General features: G+C 43.1%; 1 protein-coding gene across 2 annotated transcripts in view; it reads right to left on the bottom strand.

The window, feature by feature from the left end:
• Positions 1-12,801, bottom strand: part of KCNH1 (potassium voltage-gated channel subfamily H member 1) — a 430,914-nt gene that overhangs the window by 374,974 nt on the left and 43,139 nt on the right. For both annotated transcript variants that reach the window (XM_007163985.2, XM_007163986.2), the window contains exon 4: positions 8,431-8,559. In XM_007163985.2, coding sequence (XP_007164047.1) covers positions 8,431-8,559 — 129 coding nt within the window. The remainder of the gene's footprint in view (positions 1-8,430; positions 8,560-12,801) is intronic.

Genomic DNA, 12,801 nt, shown 5'->3' with positions numbered 1-12,801 from the left:
GCTCAACATCATTAATCATTAGAGAAATGCAAATCAAAACTACAATGAGATATCATCTCACACCGGTCAGAATGGCCATAATCAAAAAATCTAGAAACAATAAATGCTGGAGAGGGTGTGGAGGAAAGGGAACACTCTTGCACTGTTGGTGGGAATGTAAATTGATACAGCCACTATGGAGAACAGTATGGAGGTTCCTTAAAAAACTACAAATAGAACTACCATACGACCCAGCAATCCCACTACTGGGCATATACCCTGAGAAAACCATAGGTCAAAAAGAGTCATGTACCAAAATGTTCATTGCAGCTCTATTTACAATAGCCAGGACATGGAAGCAACCTAGGTGTCCATCGACAGATGAATGGATAAAGAAGATGTGGCACATATATACAATGGAATATTACTCAGCCATAAAAAGAAATGAAATGGAGGTATTTGTAATGAGGTGGATGGAGTTAGAGTCTGTCATACAGAGTGAAGTAAGTCAGAAAGAGAAAAACAAATACAGTATGCTAACACATATATATGGAATCTAAGGGAAAAAAAAAAAAAAAAGGCCAGGAAGAACCTAGTGGCAAGACGGGAATAAAGACACAGACCTACTAGAGAATGGACTTGAGGATATGGGGAGGGGGTGGGGTGAGATGTGACAGGGTAAGAGAGTGTCATGGACATATATACACTACCAAATGAAAAATAGATAGCTAGTGGGAAGCAGCCGCATAGCACAGGGAGATCAGCTAGGTGCTTTGTGACTACCTAGAGGGGTGGGATGGTGAGGGTGGGAGGGAGGGAGATGCAAGAGGGAAGAGAAATGGGAACATATTGTATATGTATAACAGATTCACTTTGTTATAAAGCAGATGCTAACACACTATTGTAAGGCAATTATACTTCAATAAAGATGTTTAAAAAAAAAAAAAAAGAATCAAGATCTGTATAAATTTTGTCAACGTAACAAGAATAGCAAATCAAGTTCCTTTTTATCTCATTCCAGAAGTTCTGGGCTTTAATAAAAGATAGTGGCATTTTCATCCATCCCGATGCCATTAAGCAGAGATATGGGTCACCTCGAAAAGAGGCTCACGGTGGTTGGGCTGCGGGGACTCCCACTGATGTTGACAGGAGGGGACAGCCCAGACTCTCCAGGGGTATTTGACATCTTCCCCAAATGGGCCATTCATGAAAGTGTTCACTGGAATTTGCTTGTGTGAACTGTGGACTAGAATTTTTTAAAGTCTCTTTCAGAGTCAGGCTCTCCTTCAGCTGAAAATAAAGCTGGAATTGAATTCTGCAAAGTTTTTCAAGAGGAGCAGAAAGTATATTTTTCAACTGGCGAGAAAACAGTTGTGCACTCAAACATCAGCAAGGGCTCTGAAACACCACCCCCCCTCCATTCAATCCTACGCATCCACCACCACCACAACCTACACTCTGGTACCAATGATAAGAGGGAGCTAGCAGGGCAGATATCCCAGACCCTGCTTGGCAGGGCTCAGGGCCCTGGTCCATCAGATGACATGGCACAGAAAATGAAAAGAAAGATCCCTGGACTTCAGGGCACTTCCCCAGGCCCAGGCTAGCCCCTCACTCTAGGCCTGATTTTCTTTTCAAGAATGTGGCTCATGGGGGCTTCCCTGGTGGCGCAGCGGTTGAGAATCTGCCTGCCAATGCAGGGGACACAGGTTCGAGCCCTGGTCTGGGAAGATCCCACATGCCGCGGAGCAACTAAGCCCGTGAGCCACAACTACTGAGCCTGCGCGTCTGGAGCCTGTGCTCCGCAACAAGAGAGGCCGCGACAGTGAGAGACCCGCGCACCGCGATGAAGAGTGGCCCCCGCTTGCCACAACTAGAGAAAGCCCTCACACAGAAACGAAGAGACAACACAGCCAAAAATAAAAATAAATAAATAAATAAATTTATTAAAAAAAAAAAAAAGAATGTGGCTCTTAAAAGAGTTGGCTCTCAGGTGGCTGAGTGAAGGGCACAGGAAGGCGAGTGGGTGTTGGATTGGGAAATGGACAGGCAGTGTGAAATCTACCAGGATGGGCAGACTCTGCCTATTCTGAAGGAAGGAAATAAGTTCTTTCCCAAGCTCCACCCCCATGTTGTCCTTTCTGGACTCTATAGACACTTTATAACAGGACTCATGCTGAGCCAGATGAAAGAACATCATTCATTCACATATTAATTCTAAACATAACTACTATGTAAATACCATCACAGTGCTAAATCCTGGGGATACTAAAATGAAAAAAGGCACAGACTCTGGCCTCAAAGAGCTAGTACTCTAGTAGTGAAGACTGATAAGTAAATTAAAAAGTATGATATAGTAAGCTGAATTCTGTAACAGGTGAGTAGAGGACGCTATGGCCAAGACTGTCCAGAGAAGGCATATCTAATCCAGGCTGGGCAGTCAGGGAGGGCTTCCCACAGGAGGTGACACTAGAGCAAACTTTTAAAAGATGAGTAGGAGCTAGTTGAAGTCAGGAAGGAAAAGATAGACATTCCACACAGAAGGAACAGCACCTATGAAGGCAGAAAAATCCTAAAACAGGGTAATATGTCAGTGAAGAGTAAGACCTTCTTAATAGCTAGATGAATGGGGCATGGCCCGTAGAGGGGAGGAGGATGCAGGCAGTGGCCTGAAGTAATGCTAAAGAGGTTGTCAAGGGCCAGGCCGAGGAGAACTTAGGTGGTAACAACCTAGATGGCAAGTTAAGAAATTTGAACTTCAACCTGAAACCCGAAGGGAATCCAATGAAGGAGTTTAAATATAGTAGGGGAATTTTAGGACAAAATGGCAGTGTGGATAGTGGACTATAAAGAGGGCGGAGGGGGGTTAACAGATAGAAGACCAGTCAGAATCCCAGGCAAGACACCATGAGGGCCTGGACCAGTGCTATGGCCTGAGCCAGGTGACAAGGGGAGACTTGAGAACAGCTGCAGAGGTAGAATCAATGGCTGTAGAGGGAGAGAAGAGGCAAGCCAGGTGGCCTCTGGGTCCCTGGTTTGGGTGACTGGAGTGACAGCCATGAAATGAGATCAAAAACACAGAAGAAAGTCAGTCAAACTGAAAAAGACAAGTATATGATATCACTTATATGTGGAATCTAAAAAAATAATACAGATGAACTTATTTACAAAACAGAAACAGACTCACAGACAGAGAAAACAAACTTATGGTTACCAAAGGGGAAAGGAGGAGAGGAATAAATTAGGAGTATGGGATTAACAGATACATACTACTATATATAAAATAGATAAACAACAAGGACCTACTGCATAGCACAGGGAACTATATTCAATGTCTTGTAATAACCTATAATGGAAAAGAATCTGAAAAAGAATATATATATATTGATATATATATCTGAATTACTATGCTGTATACCTGAAACTAACACAATATTATAAATCAACTATACTTTAATAAAAATTTTAAGAAAACACAGAAGAGAAGCAAATGGGTTTGGTGGAATATACATGTACAATTTGGACCAACAATGTCCCTCATAGCAGAGCCATCAGGAAAAACACTCCTGGAAAAATCAATTTCCTATTGTCCAAAGGGTCAACTGGGTGAGAATAAGCCAATGAGAATCCGGCTCAAGATGATCTTGCTTAAGGGAAGCCACATGGTCATTTCCCACAAGGAAAATAAGGCAGCTGCCTTCAAGGAAGCCTTTCCCTGGTACCACCCTACCCTAGCAGAATTGCCTGCTCCAACCTGTGTAGCCCCATTTGCCTTAGGCAGACTTCTATTAGATCACTGATTAGGCTTTATTGTTCTTATTTGCTCACCTGTCTGCCTATCTTCCAAACAGACTGTAACGAGCAGGGGCTCTTAGACATTTCCTTAAGGTCAGCACCTAGCATAAGGCTAAACACCCCAAAGACACCCAGTAAGTGCATATGCTGAATAAATGTGCATGAAGAACAAATTGTGTTCTCTCATTGTCCTACTTCTACCTGGGTTTCCAGTAGACATAAAGCCCCAAAATATAAGTAGCCCATTTTACAAACTCTGTTAAGCTTTAGGAGGTATTTCTGCACCCACCCTTCCAATTATATCCCATTTGGGAGTTTAACAGTGAACTGAGCTCAAATGAAGAAACCCCTAGCTCAGGGTTCTTCCAGCTCTGTCATAAACGTCACCACAGGGCAGGCAGAGGCAGGGCTGGGGGTGCCATGGGAAGATCAAAAGCATCACGTGATCAGGAAAAATGAGAGGGGGCGAGCAGGAGGGGAAGAGGAAGCATGAAAGGGAAAAAAGGACAGAAGGACGGGAATGCAGTTTGCAATCTAGCAAGCAGCTAAAAAGGATTTACTGGGTCCTTTCTCCATTCTCAGTAAGCACAACCACTATCTCCCTTGCTTGAGCCCACATTGGCTACAGGTTTCAACTGGGGTGAGTCCCCCGCTAGGCTGCTTTAGCCCACACATCCCTGTATCCTCCCTAGGCCAAAAGAGATGGTTCTGGGATGAGCTGGAATTCCAGTTCCTCCCAGGGTAAGTCCAGAGATACTAGGAAAGGCAGACCTACAGGCCCCTCCCTGGGGAACCACGCTGAGCCACTTGGAACAGAAGTTGCACAGGACTCCTTAAAGTATCCTCGCCCTGGTGAGGAGGCGATGAGGCCGGGCTTGTCCTAATCTGAAGAGTCACAGATTCTCTTAGAGGAGCTGGTGCTATAACCCAACATCCAGCAGAGAACAATGGACACAGGAGACCACCAGGTCAATGTCGACAATGACTAGGTGTCCTCAAGTCTTCCGCCCCAGACCTTTTCCCTATTGACGTACAAATAACCAAAAACCTAGGATGGCTTTTTCAAGCAGAAGTCACTAAATCATCACCTTTCAGTCATCCTAAGGGCCGAGAGAGAAGATGTTAATATTGGTGGTGGAGAGGGGGCCTGTGGCTTGTATCCATTACACTCTTTCTTCCCCAAGAGCACCTCACATATATCCCTCATGAAGACGCCTGGAGAAGGGTTGGCAGTTACAACAGCTTGCCGGAGCCTTCAGCCCTGAATATTCTAAATCTTTGGCCTTTAAAAATCTCCTCTGGAGTTTTACATTCCATTTATTGTCCACTCTTGGCTCAATTTTAACTCTGTATTTACAAGTAAATACTAAATTTACTTTAGTGGATCTTTGAAAATGAATCTGCTCCTTTAATGTGAGATGATTCAGTGAGGTAAGAGAGAAAAGAAGAGGGATGACTCATCCTTGGGTGAACAATGTAGAGAGAAAACTCTGAGCCCTACACTCTAATTCTTCTCTACCCACTTGCCCAAGGCTCCTGGCTTAGAAGGGCGGATGGGACAGAGAAAAACACCCCTGCAACCTACTCCCAATTATCCAAAGTACCAGAAAAGCAAGAGATAAGGAAGAAATGAAACACCTGGAGCCTCACTGAGTCTCATTTCAACCAAGAATTCCCACCTACTCTCTCATTCAGCCTTTACACACACACACACACACACACATACACACACGCGCGCGCGCGCGCGCACACCCCAGAGCCGTTACCAAACAGCAAACCTAGCTTGCCTTCATCCCTTGCTCCATGCCACCTGTGGGCACTTTTTATCAGAGAGAAAGGGAAGTAGCCAAAAGATGAACAGGAAAGAGGAGATGAGGAAGTCAGGGGTCTGGATAATTCACGAAAAGGGTCACAAGAAATGATACACTAAATAAAAGAGGGGGTTCAGGGAGCATCCCCAGGGCCCATCACATGCGCTCAGGGCCAAAGGGGAGTTACTTTGTGTCAGATGCTAAAATAGTCTATCGCCAATGATCCCATGTGTTCTCCCCTTTGTGTGTCGTTTATGGGAACATGTTAGGCACCAACTGGCTTCCTGAGTCACCATTAGGATGCACTAACCCGACTCCCAAGCCCCAAAGTTAGGCACAACATGATGAGAGAAAACAAAGCCATTTTAAAGACAATCTGAGCACAGTTGACTTTAAAAAGTCTAATCTAATGGTGGGAAAACATCTTGTATTGCTATGCCAAAAAGCAATTATCTGGGGATTTTCTGGGGTTTTCCATTATCCACCCTTCCATTCCATCTCAAAAGTGAATTCTACACAAGCCTGGGCCAGCAAGACTCTTAAGGCTCTTTATGCTAATCGAGGCACTGTACTGAAAGCCCCGCTAGACCTGCTGGAATCTCACAATGTGAGAACAACTTCCGAGAAGAAATGTCAAGTCAGGAGAATAATCCAGCCACATGGCAGTGTATTTTCCATCTAGATTGGACCCTTACAGCCAGGACTGCAGTTTATAGACTTACAACAATAAAGGCCTGGAGAATTATCATGCTCTTCCATTAACAACAGACTAATATAAAATTTGACCTTGTCCTAAACAGACCACCAAATAGAAGTGGGTCAGGGGCACAGTGACACGACAAGTGGGAGGGTCTAAACGTATCTGCCACAGCATTTGGAGTGAACAGGCTTATAAAGTCATGTCCTGGAAGAAATATTAAGCATGATCCACTATCAGCATTCCTATATTGAGGGCTAAAGAGTATGTACGTGTGTGTGTGTGTGTGTGTGTGTGTGTGTGTGCATGTGTGTTTTAATTTTTAGAAATCAAGTCATGTATTACTCCAATTTATTTCACTGACAAAGAGAATTAATATCTGGTTCCCTTGGCTAACAGGGAATAGTGTGTGTGTGTGTGTGTGTGTGTGTGTGTGTGTGTGTGCGCACACACCCACCAAAACCCTTATCAGCAAGGGAAATACATCAGCGAGGCAGGAAAAATGAAGTAGAGCATTTTATTCCTGGAAAATAAACCTCAGTGAGTCCCACTGCATCAATCTGATTTATCTCTTCTTTCAGGTTTCATGAGAATGCCAGGCAGACACCTAGGTGGCATGCAGGGAGCATTCTCAGTTGACTCTGCCTATCCTACTAAACAATCCCTCACGTCACCTGAAAATGTTCCAGTGGGGATGATAAGAAAATATTCTGACTCAACTACATCCCCTAGTTCACCTTTTTCAGAGAAAACTTGCAAAAATTATTGTGAAAATATCAGATTACCTTTAAAATGCTATTTATGAGTTTACTCAGTTAAAAAAGTAAACGGCCTTTCTAGATGGTAGCAAGATGACACTCATCATGAGTGAGCCTATCGCTGTGTAAGAGCTACTGCACTGAGAAATCTTCAAGTCAGAAACTAGAAATCAGGGAATCACAAATCTGCAGGAGAAAAGGAGACTGCCGGAGGGTGAGACAAGTTAAGAGACTTTATTTACATCTGCTCTGGTCTTGAACCCCAAAGGCAGGCTGTGATTGATTTACTGAGCTATAGATAGTTAAAAAAAAAAAAAAAAGGATGCACTGGTATACACAGCATTGTGCTCTGAACTCTATAAATATTAGCATCCAAATGTAGTAGGATTTTAAATATCCTCAGAGGACACAGCCCCCAAGGGAGCAGCCACAGAATGTTTTTTATTTCTTGCCATTTAACAATCACAATTTTGTCACATCGAGGATAACATGCCCCAGTTTGACTCTCTCATGAACTCAACTCTTATCTCTCTGCTGCATCTCAGAAAACTGCAAGGAGTACGGTTCTCTGGTAGAGCCGGAAAATCAGCCTCAGAGCCAGGAAACACTGCGACATGAAAGAGCTCCTGGCCTCCTGGTTATCTTCAGGGGGATGGAAAAGACTGCTGTGGTACCTCCTAATCCCAAGCCTCTGGGAATGACTTCTTCTGTATTTCCTGATGAGCTGGACCTCTTCGGGAGTATAGTTGTTCTAGAAATCCCGAGCCATCTCCTCTCCTAGGTCCCCAGTGTTATTTAAACCATACATGCATGTGATATGGCTGAGGTGAGTGCTAAAATATGTGGTCCCAGAGCTGATTAAATGACCCATATGGGAATGTTACTGGCCTCATTAATGCCATGTTTCCAATGAATTAACCAGTCACAGACTTAACCAACCACAGAGGCAGAGATGTACTAAAATCTACTTTAACACTCTTAAAATGCTAGAACTCAGTCAAATCTAAAGAAGTTTATATAGAAATAAGATGAATGTGACCATGAATTGCCACATTTGGGTGACTGACATCTGTCATGTGAAAACCTGCAAAGATTCTGACAATACCAGAGGTGCCCAGTTACCTTCTTCTGTCTACTTGGAAAGGGTTAATCTACAAAGGTATGAAATTGATTCAAATGCCTTCCTAACCAAAGCTTTTTTTTTTTCTTTCTTTTCCCTCAATACATTCCAGAACGATACAATGCTTTACCCAACACAAATTAAAGTTTAAATCTTGATCCTCGTGCAGAGATTGCCTTGGCAACCTCCAATTCTCTGTAACGAGAGTCACACTATAGGCAAAAAAATAAAAAAGGCATAAAATTATTTGTACAAATCAGAATTACAAACCTTTACATGAATCATCCTCAATCGGCTGTTTGAAAGCTGTTATGTCACTGAAAGTGCAAAGAAATAAAACCACTTTATCCTGTTCATTTCGAATTGGAGCAATTTTCACAAAGAACCACACAGGTGTCCCTGAAAGAAATACCAAAAGGTTGGTCAGTAATTTGCATTCTCATTTGAGGGGCTATGGAAGTAAAGACTTGGGAATGAATAGGTACAAATATTAGTTCGTTTTTAGAATCGTTTCATTCCTTCAGAGACTGGGTTTTACACCATTAATTTTTCCTCTTGCTGGAATAAAAGCTTCCATAGTAACTACTCAGTGGGGAGTTTTCTCCTGTTCAAATAATTTTGTAAGTGCAGATTTCTTAACCCTTGTAAAATGATTAGAAAATGAGTTGAAAATCCCTCCTGATCTAAGCTACAGAGACCTTAAGACTTACCTTAGACCATGTAGTGAACAAGTAAACAGGGGCCAGTTTGGGTATTGCCAGCCATGGCCGGCCAACCATGAAACTCAAATTTCCATTGCTAAAAGCTCCCAGTGCCAAAATTCAGCTTGGGAATCCATCAATTTGGCTCAATGGACCATGGGCTAGAAACTATGTTTCTAAATCTCTCTCCCCAGAATAAAAATCCCAGAGGTCCTATACAATGGCAAATAAGGACACACTGAGGAAGGAAAAGAATCACCACAATGATTCTCCTGGCAAAGGCTCCCCCAGAAAGGGAGTTTCCAGGTGGGTTTCAGCTGTGATTACTTAGTACTTTAGGAAGCTCAATGAATGTTTCAACTTCCAATCCTTGCTCCTGAGCTAAACTGGGGGATAAATGAGCTCTTCCAAAGCACTGCCCTAAACCACAGAAGCAGAAGGTGGGCAGGGCTCATCTGACTGACTTCTCAGAGAGGTCACTCACTCAGGTATCTGTGGAGAAATACCTGCACAAAGTCAGTCTCTGGCTTCCAAAAACAAAAACAAAAAAACAAAAAAAAAAAGAAAGAAAAGAAACAGATGTTTTCTATCTATTGAGGACATCACAGCAAGATCTGTCAATCTCTTCTGTGATACAAAATTAAATGGGGCACAAAGCAATGGTATGTTCACCCCATCTTGTTCTTGTATCCCCGTTCCTAAAACAGCATCTGGCATATAAGAACTTAATAACTATTTGTTGAATTTTGCATAACCGGGATAATGCTTTACATACTATTTTATAACCATTTTCAAATTAAAATACAGTAAATATTTCCCCATGTTGTTAAGTATTAGAGAAGCTTCCTATGCACCAGGTGCTGTGCTCAGCATTTTACATATTTTATTTTAGGAGCTAGCAAGCAAACAACTCACTGAATACTGGAGATGGAAATAGATCCCCAAAAGGTCACCTGGGTCTCTCTGCCTGCAATCACATCAAACTCTATACTATACAACAAGGACAGAGAGACATCTCTGATTAACATTAGGATTAACCAATTTTACTTAACAATTATAAGATTATATATCTGACTATACCACTTATTCATATGTATGAATAACCCCACAATGTACAGTCAAACAGGCAGCAAATGGATCAGATAGGAATACATTCTCCTTAAATCTTGATTATTTATATATTCATCCACAGTTAACTTTAAACCTCTATCCACTTCCCCTTCCCTTTTTAGCTGCTGGTTTCTGGGTACTCTTAGAAGACAAATACATTATAGTGTCACCCTAAGAAAAATGTGTTTTGAAAGGAAAATCCACCTTACAAAAATCAGGGGAATTCCCTGGTGGTCCAGTGGTTAGGACTCTGCACTTTCACTGCCGAGGCCCTGGGTTTGATCCCTGGTCGGGGAACTACGATCCCACAAGCTGACTGGCGCGGCCAAAACAAAAAAAAAAATCACACATAGTGTTCCAAAATCAAAAAGAATATGGTCTCTGAGTTATCCACTGTTTTTGGAAGGTCTGTGTTACTATTCCTCCCAGTATCCTCCTCAGAACCTGTAGTGGGTTTTAAACCACTTTCAATTAAGCAACAGAAAACTCAAAAGAAAGCATCACACCAGTCGAGCCCACAAACCCACAGCTCTCAGTTGTATCCCAGCTGGTAAGACAAAAAGAGGAAAAAAAAATCTTTTCTTTTTGCTCTAAAGAAAACTAAGCAATATTCTCTCAGCTGGGTAAACGAGAAAGCACTCCAAATTTACCAAACTAGTAATAAATCAGAAGAGAGGCCCCCCACTCATGTTGTCTAACACCAGAAGCCTCATCTTGCTGCAATCCCCAGGACCATCCCCTTCACAGCTGCCGCCTATGGGCCATCCCCTGTGCTATACCAGCTGGGCCGAATATCTATGAACTTGTTCCACTTGGGACTGTGCCATCTAATCTTTATGCCTACTAGGACTGATGACACTAACCCACATCTCCCAGATCACAAGAGCTACTGTATTTGTCATATTGGGAGGTCTTTTTCATTTTACCATAGTTCAAGCTCCCCATGAACTTTCCTCCATTTCAACAGGTCAATCTGTTTAAAGCTATGTGCCTCTCTCCACCACACTGTGTCCATTGCTTCCTTCCAGAAATGTTCCCTGACTATATGCATGCTACTCTGATCATTCCATTTCAATATCTAAATATGTTTCTTGTGCCAAAAATTCATAGAGTCAGTATGTATTACTTTAAGAGTTCCTCGCCGGCTGATCACTTGGGCTTGTTGAGGGTAGGAACCTCTTTTCTGCTACTGGTGTTTCCTCGTGGAGGGACATCTTTCAGTGTAACACTCCAGGCCTTTTCCCTGGGTTGGCAATTTGGGGGACAAGAACTGGACATGTGTAGCCTGGCCACTTCTCCTCCTCTGCTTAGAGATTAGTGTGCATTCTGCTCTACTTCCCCATTCTATAAATGTTAGGGGAGAAGTCAAAGGGCAGGGGGGATGGCTGGTAGGAGGAGAAGCCTGTGGTTCTCCAGTGTTACCTGGGTTGGGTGGGTAAGTCTGATTCTAGGATTCACTTTTAGAAACTCCCCTGCCCACAGATATAAACTACATTTTCTAGGATCTGCTTTACTAGTCATAAAGGTGGTATTTTAACCTCCATTTGCCTGATTCCTGTATCTCTCCCAATTGTTTCTGACCACAGGCAGGAAAAGAAAGTGCTATGTATTGGGCCCCCTCAAAGCTTAACAGTTGAAGACTATTTCTGTAAATAATTCATAATGCACTCCAAGGGCAGGAGAACTGATCTACTTCCTCTGTCTGATGGTCCTGCACCCTTATTCTAATGGTATCCAATGCAGTGCTACCCATGGGGCGTCACATAGGCCATTACGATGCTCAACCCCAGGAGGCGCCAGCCTGCAGCGGTGAAACTCAACAAGCTCTAGGAATGCTTGCTGAGTTTCAAAGAAATAAATCCTACTTCCAGTGTCTTCACAGTTACTCAGACCTGCCTCTCTCCCAAATTGTCACACCCAAACAATCTAGGAATGAAGAATGGGTTTAAATTTTCATTTCTGAAATTCTTCCAAAAAAGACTATGAGTCCCTCTTAGATAGCACAGACCAGTCATTTCAACCTTTCACTTTTTAAGAACGAAGGGTTTTTAACTAATGAAACATTACTCAAAGTCTCAGTACATGAAACAGTTCCTTCAAGCAAACACGAACCATTCAGAGCCCAGAGCGCCACCCACCCAGTTTCCCTTACACACCTCTGGATGCACCCAGGGATATTCAGGAACCCTTTGGCTCCATTCAAATGAAGACCTGCCTGGCGGCAGACGCCTGAGCAGTTGGCCTCCGGGGACCTCCCCTACAGCCCAGATTCTACAGCAGCATCCATTCCATCAGGATACAAGAGAGACAATGAATGCACAAATATTCACACACACACACACACACACACAAAATCAGGAAGAGGTTAAAATTCTGGGAAAAACCAAGAAAAGCAAGTACTTAATGCCCTGTCTCTGCAAAAAAGAACAAAGGGTCAATGATAAATTTTCTATTAAAGGCAGATCAATACACAAATCCAGGAGAAACACATCCTACTGATGGCAAAGGCTGCAGCTCTCTCCTGGATGAGGATGCCCAGTAGAAGGGGAGTTCCAGGTCAGGCTCCTCCTTCTGGTCACTCTGCGATGGTCATCCCTAATGTAGCTCCCTTGGGTTATGCAGTAATGAACCTGACAACCTAACCTGGCTATAGGGTTTCTCAAACACAACAGTCAGATAACAAAACAGCAAGGCTCAGGTGTATGAGAGAATTTTTGGCCTCCTACCCTGGACCTCCTCCTAGGTACTCTCTAGAGCCAGGCATCCAGGCCACGTTTGACAGCAACAGAATTGACCAAGCCACTGTGATTGGCTCTTGAGAAGGGTTGCA

This window comes from Balaenoptera acutorostrata, chromosome 1 (genome assembly GCF_949987535.1).
Source record: "Balaenoptera acutorostrata chromosome 1, mBalAcu1.1, whole genome shotgun sequence".
Taxonomy (NCBI): Eukaryota; Metazoa; Chordata; class Mammalia; order Artiodactyla; family Balaenopteridae; genus Balaenoptera; species Balaenoptera acutorostrata.
This window is presented reverse-complemented; position numbering and strand designations above follow the sequence as displayed.